The sequence below is a fragment of the Musca vetustissima genome, unplaced genomic scaffold (genome assembly GCF_032173495.1).
Source record: "Musca vetustissima isolate MV318-11 ecotype Yass unplaced genomic scaffold, APGP_CSIRO_Mvet_v1 utg3081, whole genome shotgun sequence".
In the NCBI taxonomy this organism is placed as follows: Eukaryota; Metazoa; Arthropoda; class Insecta; order Diptera; family Muscidae; genus Musca; species Musca vetustissima.
Genome location: NW_026883736.1, coordinates 214,187 through 232,310, shown reverse-complemented (window position 1 = coordinate 232,310; position 18,124 = coordinate 214,187). Strand labels below are relative to the sequence as shown.

At 33.8% G+C, this 18,124-nt stretch overlaps 1 protein-coding gene across 1 annotated transcript in view; it reads right to left on the bottom strand.

The window, feature by feature from the left end:
• Positions 1-217: 217 nt before the first annotated feature.
• The window catches only part of LOC133330773 (protein PALS1), a 64,831-nt gene continuing 46,924 nt past the window's right edge, over positions 218-18,124 (bottom strand). The window contains exons 5-10 of the mRNA XM_061539182.1: positions 5,802-6,012; positions 4,472-5,735; positions 3,637-3,833; positions 2,465-2,596; positions 706-887; positions 218-420 (exon numbers count right to left, since the gene is read on the bottom strand). Of these exons, the coding sequence (XP_061395166.1) occupies positions 226-420; positions 706-887; positions 2,465-2,596; positions 3,637-3,833; positions 4,472-5,735; positions 5,802-6,012 (2,181 nt within the window). The 3' untranslated portion in view covers positions 218-225. The remainder of the gene's footprint in view (positions 421-705; positions 888-2,464; positions 2,597-3,636; positions 3,834-4,471; positions 5,736-5,801; positions 6,013-18,124) is intronic.

Genomic DNA, 18,124 nt, shown 5'->3' with positions numbered 1-18,124 from the left:
ATTTTTTTTTTTTCAAAAAATTCCAATTTTTCTTCTTCAAAAAATTCAAAATTTTTCCTTAAAAAAATGTTTTCTTCAAAAAATTCAAATTTTTCTTCTTCAAAAAAAATCAATTTTCTTCCTTTTGCAAAATTTCCATAATCAATTTTTTTCTAATGTTTCTGTGTATGTGTGTGTTTTTTGTTGTTGTTATTTATAATCTTAAACATAATAAACCAATAATAATTATGACTCGTCTCGATTGTTATGCACCCAACTGGCCGGCACCCATTGTGGTTCCCGTTCCAGCGAATTAATTTCGCCCAACAGCTGTTGATAGGCCCGTTCCGTATCATTGTTGATAATAATCATATCGAATAGATGGCCCCAGCGGGCCTCCATGTCACGGGCGGTGGCAATAATATCTTTGAGTTCTTCCTCCTAGAAAAATGAAAAAAGGATAAAATTAATATTTTGAAAAATAATATTCAAATATAAAAAAATATATTTTTTTATTTAAAAAAATCTTTTTTATTTATAAAAAAAATATTTTTTTTATTTAAAAAAAATAATTTTTTAAATAATTTTTTTTTTAAAAAAAATATTTTTTTTTTAAATAATTTATTTTTATATTTAAAAAAAATATTTTTTTTTATTTAAAAAAAATTATATTTTAAGATTTTTTATTATATTTTTTAAATATTTTTTTCTCTTATTTGAACTCACCTTAAACGGTTCACCATTCCGGATTTTTTTCTGCCGCAATTTATCTAGACTAGGTGGCGCCACCAGCACCACATATGGTTTCAAATCGGATGCCCTTAGAAGTTTTAAACTTTGTGGATGTAGATTGAGAACACAGATTTTGCCACTGGCCACAACTGTACGTATGGCTTCGAGGGAAGTGCCTGGAAAATTAAATACAAAATGTTCAAATTAATAAAAATTGAAAAAAATAGATTATAAAAAATTAGGGAAGCCTGGGAGGCATTAGAAAAAATTAGAATAAAAAACTTGTTAAAGGACCTATAAAAAATCCACGCCTTGTTAAAGGGCCTTAAAAAATATTTTGAAAAATCCACGCCGTAGTAGAGGACCCAAAAAATATTTTTAAAAAATCCACGCATTGTTAAGGAATTTTGAACCGAAATTTATTTTTTTTAATCTACGCCTCTTTTATCCTCCTTTCTAATGCAGCTCCACAACGAGCAAAGTATTTTTCGCTTTTCTTCCCCTTGTAATGCAAATCCACATCGAGCCAAAGTTCTCTATCTCTTATTTGCCTTCTAATTCAACTCAACATCGAGCCAAAATTCCCTCTATTATTTCTCTTCTAATGCAACTCCACATTGAGCCAAAGCTCTATCATCTTCTTCTTGCAATGCAACTCCATATCGAGCCAAAGCTCGATCTTTTTTCCCATTCAATGCAACTCCACATCGAGCCAAAGCTCTTTCTCTTTTCTTTCTTTCTAATGCAACTCCACATTGAGCCAAAGCTCTACCTTCATTTTCTAACAAAACTCCACATCGACCCAAAGCTCTATCATCTTCTTCTCAAAAATCTCTCTCTTCTTTCCTTCTAATGCAACTACGCATTGAGCCAAAGCTCTATCTTCATTTCCCTAATGCAATTCCACATCGAGCCATAGCTCTATCATCTTCTTCCAATGCAACTCCACATCGAGACAAAGCTCTATCATCTTCTTCTTACAATGCAACTCCACATCGAGCCAAAGCTCTACCTTTTTGCTTCTAATGCATCTCCACAACAAGCCAAAGTTCTCTATCTCTTATTTCCCTTCTAATTCAACTCCACACCGAACCAAAATTCCCTCTATTCTTCCCCTTCTAATGCAACTCCACATTGAGCCAAAGTTCTTTCTTCTTTTTCTATTCTAATGCAACTCCACATCGAGCCAAAGCTCTCTCTCTCTTCTTTCCATCCAATGCAACTCCATAACGAACCAAAGCTCTTTCGCCTTTCTTTTCCCGATAATGCAACTCCACATCGAGCCAAAGCACTATAATCTTCTTCTTCCAATGCACATTGATCCAAAGCTTGACCTTTTTCCTTCCAATGCAACTCCACATTGAGCTAAAGTTCTCTATCTCTTATTTCCCTTCTAATACAACTCCACGTCGAGGGTCCTCTATTCTTTCCCTTCAAATGCAACTCCACATTCGCTTTTCTTTTCCTTCTAATGTAACTACAAATCGAGCCAAGACTCTTTCGCTCTTCTTTCCCTTTCTATCATCAATGCAACTCCACATCGAGACAAAGCTCTCTCCCATCTTTCCCTTGTAATGCAACTCCACATCGAAACAAATCTCTCTCTCTTCTTTCCCTTCTAATGAAACTTCACATCAAACCAAAGTCTTCTCTCTCTCTTCTTTTTCTTGTAATGCAACTCCACAACGAGCCAAAGCTCTCTCACACACACTCTATCTCTCTCAATCTTCTCTCTTAACAAAAAAATACTCACCATAGTAAGCTTTCTCATATTCGCCATGCTCAACAAAACGCCGAGCCAATATATCCGCTTCGAAGGCTTGACGTGAAATAAAATGATAATCGACGCCGGGAACTTCGTTATCGCGACGGGCACGGGAGGTATCTGTAAATGTTAGAAAAAAATCGTTAATAATTTGATTTATAAAGAAAAAGAGAACAATATCAGCAAAGCTATTTTTAAAAAATACAAGAATACTGAGAGCCATTAAAAATAGTTTTCCTACTTTTAATAAGGTCGGCGCAACCTCGGAAAAAAATATAAAAAAATCGGATATCTGAGAGTTGCATAAGATATTTTTCTTCAATATTTAAATGATATTCGCATCTTTAAAATATATTTTTAAAAATTCTAAAAGCTTCCTTAGTCATACTTCGGAAAATATTTAAAAGAAGTCCAAGGAATCTGAGAGTCTCAGAAGAAGTACATTTTGGAAATCTAAGAAAGTTTTCGAAATTTTTTTGAGATTTCACGGGATTCGAGAGCCATGAATTTTTGCGGAAGATCAACCCAGAAAATTTGAAAGTTCAATTATCTTTTTCTAGATTTTCTAGTTTTAGAAGTTAACTTAGCCAACCTTTAGAAAATATTTAAAAGAAGGCCAAGGAATCTGAGGGGTCTCAGAAGAAAATCTAATAAAGTTTTCAAAGTTATTTTGAGATTTCACGGGATCTGAATTCTTGCGGAAAATCTACACAGAAATTGTGTAAGATTCAATTAACTCCTTCCAGATGTTTCAACTCAAATTTAAGGTTTCCTATTCGGGAATCTTTTTAATTTACCCCTTAAATTTTCAAAATCTACTCTCAAACGGCATTTACATCAGAACTTTTTACCGGGTGAACCTACTTTATGAGGATTTATTTGACATGTATGCAATTAAACTGGGTTACTATTATCCTCCTTAGAGGTTTCTAATTTACTTTTGAATAAAAAAATTCGATCTACAGACACCTTCAAACTACATCTAGCAAAACTTCTAGCCTAAAAAACAAAATTCTCGCTAAGAGAACTATTTCGAATGTGGTACCTACTCTCCTCTTTAATATGTTCCTCAAGCAAATAGAAAACTAAATTTTGAAATCGAATAAAATAAAAATTATAGAACCTCAACACTTATAAAAATATTTGATTTTTCTACTTACGTGGCACTGCTGCTGAGAAACGATCCGAATCGGCCATTAAACGTTGACGCAATTCATGGCGTCCGATATTTGGCGGTCCAATCAAGACAATCGGTCGTTTGTGTGTGGCTCGGGGATAATACAGGGCAACCTCTTCATAGGTGAGTATTTCCTCGGGTTCGGTTTCATCGGGGGCGGTGGTGGCGTACAGGGGATAACTGGAAATAAGAGAGAGAAAATGAGATTAGATATTGATACAATTTGATATAAAATGAAGGAAATATGACCGCAAATGAAATATTTTTGAAAGTTCGGGAAAGTGAAAGGTCCTGAAACCGAAAATTATTGGAGATGCAATTTTCAAAGGAACTTGGCCAAGAAGGAAAGGTTAACTCCAATATAAATTGGACTGAAAATTATTGGAAATACAATTTCCAAAGGAACTTAGGCCAGAAAGCAAGGAAACCCCCAATAGAAATGGGACTGAAAATTATTGGACAAGAAGGAAAGGATAACTCCAATATAAATTGGACGGAAAATTATTGGAAAACCCATTTTCAAGAAGGTAAAGAACCTCCAATAGAAATTGGACTGAAAATTATTAGAATACAATTTCCAAAGGAACTTAGGCCGGAAGGAAAGGAACCTCCAATATAAATTGGACTGAAAATTATTAGAATAAATTTCCCAAAGGAACTTAGGCTAAGAAGAAAGGAAACCCCCAATATAAATTTGACTGAAAATTATGGAAATGAAAATCGACACCAAAATCGGGAAACTCCAATATAAATTGTACTGAAAAAATATGGCTTCGAATAAAATTAAAAACTCAAAATCATAATTTTATTCGACTTACCCCGCTTCTGAGCTGGCTTTCTTCTTCTTCTTGCGTCCCTTGCGGGCACACAGCAGCGTCGATCCCTTGGCCGCACCATCCTTACCGCCACGATTGCGTCCCTGCAATCCCGCCTCTTCGGCAATGGCCAATTTCATGGTTTCTCTTTGATGTTGGAATGACTGACTAGGTATTAAACCGGCCAATGTTTGATCTTCTTCACCTTCACGATATGCCTGCCACCAATTCGGATCTTCGCGGGAGATCACATGCAATACGTCACCCTTTTGAAAGCTAATACCCAATTCCCGGCATGGTATATACAAATCATCTTCAGGGTCATAATCAAAATGAGCCCTAACATGGAGTACAGCATTTTCACGATGATGGCCGCCACCGGGTGGTGGGCTACCAGCGGGTACTATTAAAAATGTCAATGTACCCTGCATTGTGCTCAACATGGCACAGACATCGTTGACCGTCTTGCCTCTCAGTTCCTGGCCATTGACTTCCAAAATTTCGTCGCCTTCATGCAGTAGACCTGACTTCTCGGCTGCTCCGCCTCGTACAATGCGTCCAATGACCACGGCTTCGCCTTCATTGCGCACTGTGGCGCCCAACGGTTCAGTCGATTTTTCAATTTTTATAATACGTATATTGTCATTTTGATCGTTCAGCATGCCGAAACAGGCACTGCTCATGGGTGGTGATTCGGGGCGATGACCAGCAACGGTTGGTTTCATGTGGGCATAGCCGGCCGTTGGGCCGCCAACTGTAGACGGATGGGCTGGAACATTGGGTGGTAAAGGCATTGCACTTCGCTGGGCCAATGGTGGTGGTGGTACAACGGGTGGGACTGGAGGTGCTACTGCTGATGCTGCTGCCGCTGCATTTGTGGGCGACAATGGCTGAGGACTGCCAATACCACTGAGCGAAGGTGAGGGGGTGCCATCCGTGTGGGTGGCAACACGATCATGGGCCAATAGCAGACCTTCCATTTCATGACTGGTCAGCAGGTTACCCAATTCAATTGCCGCTGCAGAATTGGACTTGGTCAGCAGCTCAACAATATCCTTTTGCAATTCCAGGGCATTTGTACAGACGGGTGTGGTGGCTTTGGAGCGGCGACGCTGCAATACCGCGGCCCTAGCGGCCAAGGCATGGGCCACACCCGGATTTGAGAGGATATTGTGGGCAGCGGACACTCGGCCGGCAAGTGTGTTCATGCCATTTTTACTCAGCTGGTTTTGGAGGCGTATCAAGGCGGCAATTAAATCACCATAACCTGGAAAGGAGAAAAGAGATCGGAAATTAAAAATCGATATAAAAAAGAAGGGATTTTTGCACTTACCATTAACTTTTTCCGCTTCCTCATCCTCCACATAGGCCTCATTTTCCACACCAATCACCGAACGCTCGGCAGCCACCGGCTGTTGCTGCTGGGCTGAGGGTTTATTGTCCTGCAAAGCTTTAAGTTTCCGGGAGCCACGTAAACTGGCACGCAAAAATTCATTTTGCTGGGCAATACGTTCCTCTTCCTCGCGTCGGCGTCTCAGTTGTTCCTGCAGGAGAGAAAAAAGAAGAATTAATTTCAATTTTTTTTCTTTTTTTTTTTTGAGACAAAAGGCAGAAGTTTTTTATAATCCCCTAAACATTGGCTGAAATGAAAATTAAATGCAGAACTTATCGCGAAATTCTAGATTTTTTATGGCTAAGTCCATAAAAATTCTTTTGTTATGCCTCTTTCAGATTTTCATTCTTCCTTGTTCAATTATTCATTTGTGTCGGTTTTAATCCTTTAACAATTGCCTTTAATTTAATTAGTTGCAGCTAAAACGGAATGCAGAACGGAATTCTTAGAGAAGGTATGAACGGCAAAAGTTCTGGCGACAATTGTAATATTTTTTTTTTTTCTTATTCTCTTTCTTTAGATGGAAGGCGGACTAAAAGCCGATGGAGGAACTTAGGATGGATCGGAAATTTTTTAACTGAAAAAAATTCCCAATATAAATTGGACTGAAAATATAAAAAAATCTGAAAGTAAACCAAATAGAGGATTGCAATACAAATAGAATTGCAAAATTCGGAGCCATAAGAGAAAACCTCTAAAGAACTTGCAGACAGTTTTCGAAGCCTTAGGAGAATTTTTGGTAGAAATTCGAAAAGAAAATCCCAATATAAATTGGACTGAAAATATTAAAATTTGGAAATTATCCTAAAATTGTAGAAAAACTCCATAGAAAACTGGAAAATCCTTAGCCAAAAAATTCTTAGGAAAAAACCTCCATATAAATTGTACTGAAAATGCACGGTAATCGGGAAACATTTCCCGCTCCTATATTACAGCTAGCGTTTTCATTTATTCGAAGACCCCTAATAAAATTTTATGGAGAATATTTTCTTCCTTCATATCAAACCACTATAACGACAATTAGTCGGAGATATTGCCACATTTTCGAAATACGCAAAATTTAAAAAATACCCATTTTTTAATTTGAATTTCTAAATTGTAAGCAATACTTCGGGCAAATATATTATAGGTATCGATTAGACTATAATGAGAACCTATGGTGAAATTTGATGTAGAATATAATTTCCATTGGTAACAATTGCCTAAAACTAAGTTGAGGGCAAGATATGGCCACTTTTTGAAATACGCAAAATTCGAAAAATACCAAATTTTGTCTATGGATTTTCAAAATGTAACCAATATTTTTCCGATATATATTACAGGTAGCGATTTGACTATAATGGAAACCTATAGTGAAATATTGTGTAGAATACAATTTTCATTGACACCAAATTGCTCAAATGAAGCTTTGGGGGGGAGATATGGCCACTTTTTGGAAATACGCAAAGTTGAATTAAAAGCATATAATTTTTCTCATATAGTATTACACATATTCCAGTGACACCTATCGCATATTCCGATTTTCTTTGTTCGAAGACCCTCAGTAGAATTTTATGGAGAACGTTTCCTTCGTTGATATCAAACCTCTAAAACCAAGTTTTAGGCGAGACATTTTGAAAATACGCTAAATTTGAACAAATACACATTTTTTATATGAATTTTAAAATTTTGGCCGATATTTCGTTGATATATATTATAGATACAGGTTGATATATATTATAGATACAGGTTTGTGTTTAGTGAAATTTTGTGTAGAATACATTTTCCATTGACAACAACCTCCTAAAATAAAGTTCAGTGGGAGATATGGCCACATTTTTTAAATACGCAAAATTTTAAAAGTACACATTTTGTTATATGAATTTCCAATTTTAAGGCGATATTTCTGCGATATATATCAGGTATAGTGATTTCGATTTAAAGGGAGCCCATAGTGAAATTTAGTGTAGAATACAATTTCCATTGATACCAACCTCCTAAAATAAAGTTCAGAGGGAGATATGGCCACATTTTGGAAATACGCAAAATTTGAAAAGTACACATTTTTTTATATAAATTTCAAATTTTCAGCCGATATTTCTGCGATATATATCAGGCATGGTGATTTCGATTTAATGGGAGCCCATAGTGAAATTTAGTGTAGAATACAATTTCCATTGACACCAACCTCCTAAAATAAAGTTGAATCGGAGATATGGCCACATTTTGGAAATACGCAAAATTTGAAAAGTACCCATTTTTTATATAAATTTCAAATTTTCAGCCGATATTTCTGCGATATATATCAGGTATAGCGATTTCGATTTAAAGGGAACCCATAATGAAATTCGATGTAGAATACAATTTCCATTGACACCAACTTCTTAAAATAAAGTTCAGTGGGAGAAATGGTCACTTTTGGCAAATACGCAAAATTTGAAAAAAATTCACATTTCCTAACATGAATTTTCAACTTTATGCCGATATTTCGCGGATATATATTATAGATACCGATTTGAATTTTATGAGAACTTATAGTGAAATTTTGTGTAGAATACAATTTCCATTGACATCAACCTCCTAAAATAACGTTCATTGGGAGATATGGCAACATTTTGACAATACGCAAAATTTGAAAAATACACATTTTGCTCTACGAATTTTCTAATTTTAGCCGATATTTCTGTTATATATATTAGATATAGTGATCTGAATCTAAAGGGAACCCGTAGTGAAATTTGACGTAGAATACAATTTCCATTGACACCAACCTCCTAGAATAACGTTCAGTGGGAGAAATGGCCACTTTTGGCAAATACGCAAAATTTGAAAATAAGTCGTCTTATTATATGAAATTCTAATTTGTAATCCATATTTCTGCGATATATATATATCAGGTATAGTGATTTCGATTTAAAGGTAACCCCTAGTGAAATTTGACGTAGAATACAATTCCCATTGACACCAATGTCCTAAAATAATTTTCAGTTGGAGGTATGGCCACATTTTGGAAATACGCAAAATTTGAATCAAGTTTAACCTCCATCCATCCATTACCCGCAAGCTTTTCTTTCTTGTCATAACTTATTTTGTGTTCAAAATTATGCATCAAAACTTTTCGTTCAGAATTCTAAAAAAAATAATGCGTTTTCGCATTTTCTTGTTCTTCTTCTTCATGCTGTCGGTTTTAAGCGCCACACTTAATGGGAACAGAAAACTTGCCTAAGGTTATAAGTGGTTCAACAGTGCAGGCCACTTTTTTTCGCCATTTATTACACCGACATTACCACAAACCTCTCTTGCCGCAGCGCTATGCCATGAAAGTGCAGGAAACCTGGAGCTTATTAAAGGTGGGAGGTAATCGAGGTGGACGGGTGGTGTTAGTAGGTGGCGGGTAAAAAATTGGCAAATGGCTCTGAGAGTTAAATAGTGTCGTCTTAATGCCTAAATGGCATTTTGTGAAAAACCAGAACACACAACCGCCTAGGTGGTGGCTTGGTTTGGGAAGGTAGTGCGGATTTTTTTTTTATTTTCAGTCCATAAGAATTTTGTTGCTTCCACATATTTTTTGTGTGTAGGAATGAAAGCATTGTTATTCGCCTGGTCTTATTGTAAATGCTAATGCTTTGTGTGTTGACAATTTAGAAACCTGTCAAGTGTTATTAAAATCAACAACTTGCATAAGTTAGGGATCGGAGAAGAAGAAGAAAAGGCGCAGAAAAAACAACAAGCGACACGAAAAAACGGTCAATCAGTACAAAAAGCCAAAAGGTGTTGACTGGGTGGGTGTCTCTTTTGGGGGCACACAAGTATCACAACCTCGGCGATATTTAGCGGCAAGAATCTCCTGACTAAGCCATGTTATTATATATGTATGCTGATTTTGTTGTTTATAGTATTTGAAAAAAATACCAAGGAAGAAGAGGAAGGAAAAGAAATAATTAAAAAATTCCAAAAAACTGAAAATTTCAATATAAATTGGACTGAAAAAAATTAAAAACTTAATAGAGAAAATCTCCAATATAAATTGTACTGAAAATCCATATCACAAAAAATCCAACAAACTTCTCATAATTTTTGTTTCCAAGTTCATTTCCTCCAAAGAGGTATTTCCCAACACCACCTTGCTGATATTGTGCAATATTCAAAAAAAAATTGAATACTGATTATATTACAATTTTGCTATATCACCATTTAAAGAAAAAAAAAATAACTCTGATAAAAAAAATGAAAGCCAAGAAACCAAAAGGCAATATCAATATTTTCCCATGATAAGATATGCGAAGAATTCGTTAAGTAAAACCAAAGACAAAAAATGCTGATAAAGAAAATTGAAAAAAATAGCAAGAATGCTAGGGTAAGGAAAAAGACGTCATAACTATGAGAGCAAAAAAAGCTAATAGTTATGGCATTCAAGAATGTGACTCAAAGTTTAATACTAGAAGAAATGCCAATTTTTTATATGGATTTTCAAATTCACCCGATATTTCCCTGATATATATTATATATAACGAATCGACTTGTGTGGGAACCTGTACTGAAATTCGATGTAGAATACATTTTTCATTGTCACCAAACGGCTAAAATTAAGTTTAATGGGAGATATGGCCGAATTGTTATAATGCGCCAAATTGAACCAGTACTTTTCCTTATCCTCAATATAGCCCCCGATTCCAGTACATATATTGAAGCTATCGGTTAAATTTGTGTGGAGACCCCTAGTAGAATTTTATGGAGATTATTTTCTTCCTCAATAACGAACCACTGAAACAAAGTTTAGTACGAGATATGACCACATTTTGAAAATACCCGAAATTCGAAAAATACAAATTTTTCAAAAGGAATTTTTCAATTGTAACTGATATTTTGTCGATATAATTTTTTATAACGATTTGTCTATAAGGGGAACCTAGAGTGAAATTTTACGTAGATTAAAATTTTCATTGACACCAAACTGCTAAAATGAAGCGTAGTGGAAGATATGGCCATATTGTGATAATACGCAAAGTTGTATTGAAAAATCCTTATTTTCAGCAAATTTTTATTTTTATTTTCTTGGTACATATATTACAGTTATCGATTCGGTTTGTTCAGAGATCCCTAGTAGAATTTTATGGAGAGTAATTTCTTCCCTGATACCAAACCTCTAGAACGACATTTAGTGTGAGATATGGCAACACTGTGGAAATACGCAAAATTCAAAAAATACAATTTTTTTAAATGGATTTTTAAATTACAACAAAAATTTTTCAGACATATATTATAGATAACGACTTGACTATAATGGAAACCTGTAATGAAATTTTGTGTAGAATAAAATTTCCATTGACACCAACCTGCTAAAATGAAGCGTAGTGGAAGATATGGCCACATTGTGATAATACGCAAAGTTGTATTGAAAAATCCTTATTTTCAGCAAATTTTTATTGCACATTTTCTTGGTACATATATTACAGTTATCGATTCGATTTGTTCAGAGACCCCTAGTAGAATTTTATGGAGAATATTTTCTTCCTTGATACCAAACCTGTAGAATGAAATTTAGTGCGAGATATGGCAACACTGTGGAAATACGCAAAAGATGAAAAATACACATTTTTTTCAATGGATTTTCGAAATTATAACAAAATTTGTTCAGACATATATTATATATAACGACTTGTCTTTAAGGGGAACCTATAGTGAAATTCGATGCAGAACACAATTTCCCTTGACACAATGAGTTTTAGTGAGAGATATTGCCACATTTTGGAAATACACAAAATTCGAAAAATTACAAAAATTTTGTATATGCATTTATAAATTTTAATCGATATTTCTTCGATATATATTAGATATATATTTTTGACTATAAGGGATACTTATAGTGAAATTCGATGTAGAATATAATTTTTATTGACACCACCGTGCAAAAATGAGGTTTTGTGGGAGATATGGTCTAATTTTGAAAGTACGCAAAATTGATCAAATTACTAAATTTTTTCTATGAATTTGCAAATTGTAAGCGATATTTCTCCGATATTTTATATAGATAACGATATGACCTTAAGGGGAACCTATAGTGAAATTCGATGCAGAACACAATTTCCATTGACCCCAACGTGCAAAAATGATGTTCAGTGGGAAATATTGCCACATTTTCGAAATACGCAAAATTGCAAAAAATCAAATATTTTTATATGCATTTATTAATTGTATCCGATATTTCTCCGATATATATTAGAGATATATTTTTGTCTTTAAGGAATGCTTATAGTGAAATTCGATGTAGAATATAATTTCCTTTGACTCGAACCTGCTAAAATGAGGTTTTGTGGGAGATATTGTCACTTTTTGGAAATACGCAAAATAAAAAAAAAGATTTTTTCCTACCAATTTTTAAATTGTAACCGACATTTCGCCGTTATATATTATATAAAAAGATTAGAATATAAGGGATACTATTAGTGAAATTCGACATAGAATATAATTTTCTTTGACTCGAACCTGCTAAAATGTGGAATAGTGGGAGATATTGCCACTTTTTGAAAATACACAAAATTCGAAAAATTACACATATTTTTCATTTGCATTCTCAAATTGTAACGGGATATTTCTCCGACATATATTGAAGATAAATTTTTGACTTTAAGGAGAACCTATAGTGAAATTCGATGTAGAATATAATTTCCTTTGACTCGAACCTGCTAAAATGAGTTTTAATGGGAAATATTGCCTCTTTTTGGAAATACCCAAAATTCGAAAAATGCAACCTTTTTTTCAAAGAATTTCCAAATTGTAAGCGATATTTCTCAGATATATATTTGAAATATATTTTTGTCTTTAAGGGATACTTATAGTGAAATTCGACGTAGAATATAATTTCCATTGACTCGAACCTGCTAAAATAAGGTTTTGTGGGAGATATGACCTTTTTTTAGAAGTACGCAAAATTGAACAAAAAACCATATTTTTTCTATGAATTTCAAATTGTTAGCGATATTTCGCCTATAAATATTTTAGATAACGATTTGAGTTTCGTGGGAACCTATAGTAAAATTCGATGGAGAATATAATTTCCATTGACATCAGCCTGCTAAAATGAGGTTTAGTGGGAGATATGGCCCCTTTTCGGATATGCGCAAAGTTAAAACAAAAATGCTAACAAATTTTCCAATTTTCGTCATCATCGAAGATCCTGAAATCTTATATGAAAAATTCCTTATTCTCCTTGGCCATTATAGGGCGATCTTCTATACCTCTTATAAAGAATTTAAAACCAGTTATAAAACCAAATTATTTTCATTGAATATGCATTGACAATTCAAGTCAATTGAACGGCTCAGAAAAAAATACAAATTCCACACAGAATTAAATTTAATTACTTCACACCAATACTTGAAAGGGAGAGAGAGAGAGAGGGAGGGAGAGAAATAACCAACATACGTAAATAAATAAAACAAATATTTAAAAAAAAAAACAAATTTAACACAATTCGATGAGATCATCAAAAAGCACAAAATTCATGGCAAATCAGCACAAAAATTTTCACTGCCAATGAGACCTTGCAGCGAATGCATATTTTGTTAATTTTGTGAAGGTGTCACTTCAAATGCCATGCATTTTTTCCATTTGTTATAAACAATTGACTGGGATTTTATTTATTTATTTTTTTTTTGTAGTTGTTGTTGTTTCTGATGAAACTTGCCTGTTGCTGTTGCAAATACTGGGAACGTGTTATGGGCACACCTCGTTTTAAGGCGGTCGAAGAGTTGCGACGCACAAATGCCGTCGTGTTGGTGGTCATAACTGGATTTTCGCCAATTGTGGCGGGAGATGACGGGGCAGCAGCAGCTACTGCCATGGAGCCAGTCAATGGTTGCATTTCCATGGAACCCTTTTCCATGGGGGCAACTGTGGCAAAGCTGGCATTGCTGCTAGCAATGCTGTTGGTATCGCCGGCATTACTGCTCCTATCACAGCTCGATTGTTGCGGTGGTGGTGGTGGTGTTGAAAATTGCAGATGAGGTGAATCTTGTTGTTGTTGCTGTCGTTGTTCTAAACTATGATTTATAACTAATGACTCGTCTAAGATGTTGTTGGCACTTTTGTTGTTGTTGTTGCTATTATTGTTGTTGTTGTTCAATAAAAAATCTTGCTGATTTTTATTATTGTCATTTGTTGTGAACAGATTTTCATTGCATATAACCCGACCAGAAGCCACTGGAGCCATTTTGGTCATAACAAATGACACATTACAATTAGCCTTGTTGACATTGGCATCACCACCACCATCATCATCAACACAAATGACATCCTTTATTTGTTGTTTGGTATTATTGTTATTATTATTATTATTCGTATTTAAAACACTGAAATTATCCTGTAATGGTGCACGCAATGGAGCCCCATCATGTTGGACCAAGTATTGTGTATTAGTTGGAGGACGACCAGCACCATGCAACGTTGGCGATGAGGTGTCAAGGGTTATGTTCAGTGTGGATACAACCATTTTTATTTAATTAGTGTTCGGATTTTTATTTTTCATTTAATTATTTTTTTAGAATTTTTTCCAAAGCCTTTATTTTGAAGAAAAAAAATAATTTTATTTTTTCACTTGTTTCAAAAAAAATTTAATTTTTTACTTAAGGAAATCCCACAAAATTACATATTTATAAACTCCAGGATCTTCTTATTTATAATTGGAAAGATTATTACTACATATCCCCCAAAACCCCCCTTAAAAATTCCACTATAAATTGGACTGAAAAAAGAAATTATCTAAAATCATATTTTTCCTATTTCCCTAATTTAAACCCATATTCCAATAGCCTATGTTCAAGCTACAGTTCCGATTTGTTCGACGACCCTTAGTAGAATTTTATGGAGAATATTTTCTTCCTTAATATCAAGCCACTAACATGAACTTTAGGGCAAGATGTGGCCACCTTTTGGAAATACGCAAATTTCAAACAAAACAAAATTTTTTCTAACAATTTTCAATTTGTAACCGATTTTTCTCCGATATATTGTATATATACGGACTGACGTTATGTGGAAGACAATAGTGAAATTTTGTAGAGAACTTATTTTCCTTTAATACCACACACCTATAATAGAGTTTAAAGCATGATGTGGCCACATTTTGCAAATACACAAAATTGACCCAAAAACGTCATATTTTTTCTACATTTTTATTAGGCAAGTTCTAATAACATATATTCGAGCTGCAGGTTCGATTTGTTCGGAGACCCCTAGTAGAATTTTATGGAGAATATTTTCTTCCTTAATATCAAGCCACTAACATGAACTTTAGGGCACGATGTGGCCACTTTTTGAAAATACGCAAAATTCAAACAAAACTACATTTTTTCTAACAATTTTCAAATTGTAACCGATTTTTTCTCCGATATATATTATATATACAGATTTGATTTATTTGGACGACTATAGTGAAATTTTGTGTAGAATACATTTTCTTTTAGTTCCAAACCTCTAAATTAGAGGTTATAGCAGATATGGCCACATTTTGCAAATACGCAAAATTGACCCAAAAATACCTATTTTTTCTACATTTTTATTCGGCATATTCTAATATCATATATTCGAGCTGTAGTTTAAATTTGTTCGGAGACCCCTAGTAGAATTTGATGGAGAATATTTCCCTCCTTGATACCAAACCACTAAAATAAAGTTTAGTTCGAAATATGGCCACTTTTTGGGAATACGCAAAATACAAACAAAACAATTTTTTTTCTAACAATTTCCAAATTTTAACCGATTTTTCTCCGATATATAGTATATATACCGATTTGCTTTATGTGGATGCCTATAGTGAAATTTTGTGTAGAATACATTTTCCTTTAGTACCTAACACCTATAATACAGTTTAAGGGAAGTTATGGCCACATTTTGGAAATACGAAAAAATGCCCCAAAAATACCTATTTTTTTCTACATTTTTATTCGGCATATTAAAATATCATATATTCGAGCTACAAGTTCGATTTGTTTGAAGACGCCCAGTAGAATTTTATGGAGAATATTTTCTTCCTTAATATCAAGCCACTAACAAGAACTTTAGGGCAAGATGTGGCCACCTTTTGGAGATACACAAAATTTCAAACAAAACAAAATTTTTTCTAACAATTTTCAATTTGTAACCGATTTCTCTCCGGTATATATTATATATACCGACTTACTTTATTCGGACACCTATAGTGAAATTTTGTGTAGAATGCATTTTCCTTTAGTACCAAACCTAAATATTAATGTTTAAACCAAGATATGGCCACATTTTGCAATTACGCAAAATTGACCCAAAAACGTCCTATTTTTTCCTACATTTTTATTAGGCATATTCTAAGAACATCTATTCAAGCTATAGCTTTGATTTGTTCTGAGATCCCCTGTAGAATTTTATGGAGAATATTTTTTTCCTTGATATCAAGTCACTAAAATAAAGTTCAATGCGAAATATGGCCACATTTTGGAAATACCCAAATTCTGAAGAAAACTAATTTTTTATAACAATTTTCAATTTGTAACCGATTTTTCTTCGATACATACTATATATATGGACTTGCTATATTTGAAAACCTATAGTGAAATTTAGTATAGAATAAATTTCCCTTTAGTAGCAAACGGCTATAATATAGTTTGGAAAAAGATATGGCAACATTTTGGAAATACCCAAAAGTGACCAAAAATTGCTATTTTTCCCATATTTTTATTAGGCATATTCTGAGAACATATAGTCAAGTAACCGGTTTAATTTATTTGCAGATCCATAGTAGAATTTTGTGTAGAATATTTTTGTCCTTCATAGGAATCCTCTAAAGTAAAGTTTATTCGTAGATATGGCAACATTTTGAAGATACGCAAAATTCAAAGGAAACGAAGTTTTTGATAAGAATTTTCAAATTGTAACCGATTTTTCTCAGATATGTATTAAATATATAGACTTGCTTTATATGAAAATCTGTAGTGAAATTTTGTGTAGAATAATTTTTCCCTTAGCATCAGATACTCAAAATCAAGTTTTCTTAACGATATGGCCACATAATGGAGAAACGCAAAGTTAATGCAAAAAATCTGATTTTTGTGTATATTTTTATAGGGCAAATTCAAGGGACATATATTGAAGATATCGATTGGAGATGTTGGGTGACCCATAGTAGAATTTTATGTAGAAAATTTTTTACTTTATAACATTTGCCCTAAAATCACGTTTGGATAGAAATATGGCCACATTTCAAACATACGCAAAAATGCACAGAGTAACACATTTTTTCTAACAATTTCCAATTTGTTAAACCTATTAATCCGATTTATATTAATACTACCGATTTGATTTATTAGGGAACCTATAGTGAAATTTTATATAGAATATATTTTGCCTTTGGACCAACCCTCTAAAATGATTTATTGTCGGAGATTTCGGATCAAAAGGGAATTACGCAAAATTTAACCAAAAATTCGATTTTTTGGCAATTTTGATACTCATATTTTTGTTGTATCTGTCCGCTGAAGCGAATTTTTTTATTCAGTGACTTATAGTGAAATTTTGTGTAGAACATAACTCTCCTTGGTAAAGATGCTATATAATTTAGTTTAATGGTAGTTATGACCCTATTTTCAAAGTGCACAAAGTGGGGCCAAAAAATTCACTTTTTATATGAAATTTTTATTTTCAATCGATTTTTTCTAGATATCTATTATTGTCCCATCATTCCTTTGTTTGGAGACCCTTAATGAAATTTCCTGCAGAATATTTCCCTCCTTTAGCTCAACCCCCTACAACGAAGTTTTATGTGAGATTTTGGCGTAAACCGAACATACACAAAATTGTCTCAAAAAATTGTGGTTTTTTGTATCGAACTTCCTAACTATATTTTAGGGGTATATATCATATCTAGCGATTTCTTTTGTTTGGAGACCCCTAATAGAATTCGATGAAGAATATTTCGACCATTGGTTGCACCTCTCTAAAATCTAGGGTTTGGGGAATACTGAGCTCAAATTTAAAACTCTGTGTGATTTTTAAGTAAAAAAAGTAATTTTTTTGAAACAAGCCTTTAAATGTTTTGTTGTTGTTATTTGTTTTTGTTATTATTTTTCACACTTTTCTAACAAAGAACAGTTAAATTGTTGTTGTTGTTTTTTTTTACACTTCCTCCACACATTGTTGTGGGCCTTTTTTTTTTGTGAACTTTCATTAAAGCCCTTTTCCTGTGCCAGGCCATCAGCCACGGCTTATGTGTCATTGTTCCGCGACGTACGTGTTTGGCATTAAGTTGTCAATAA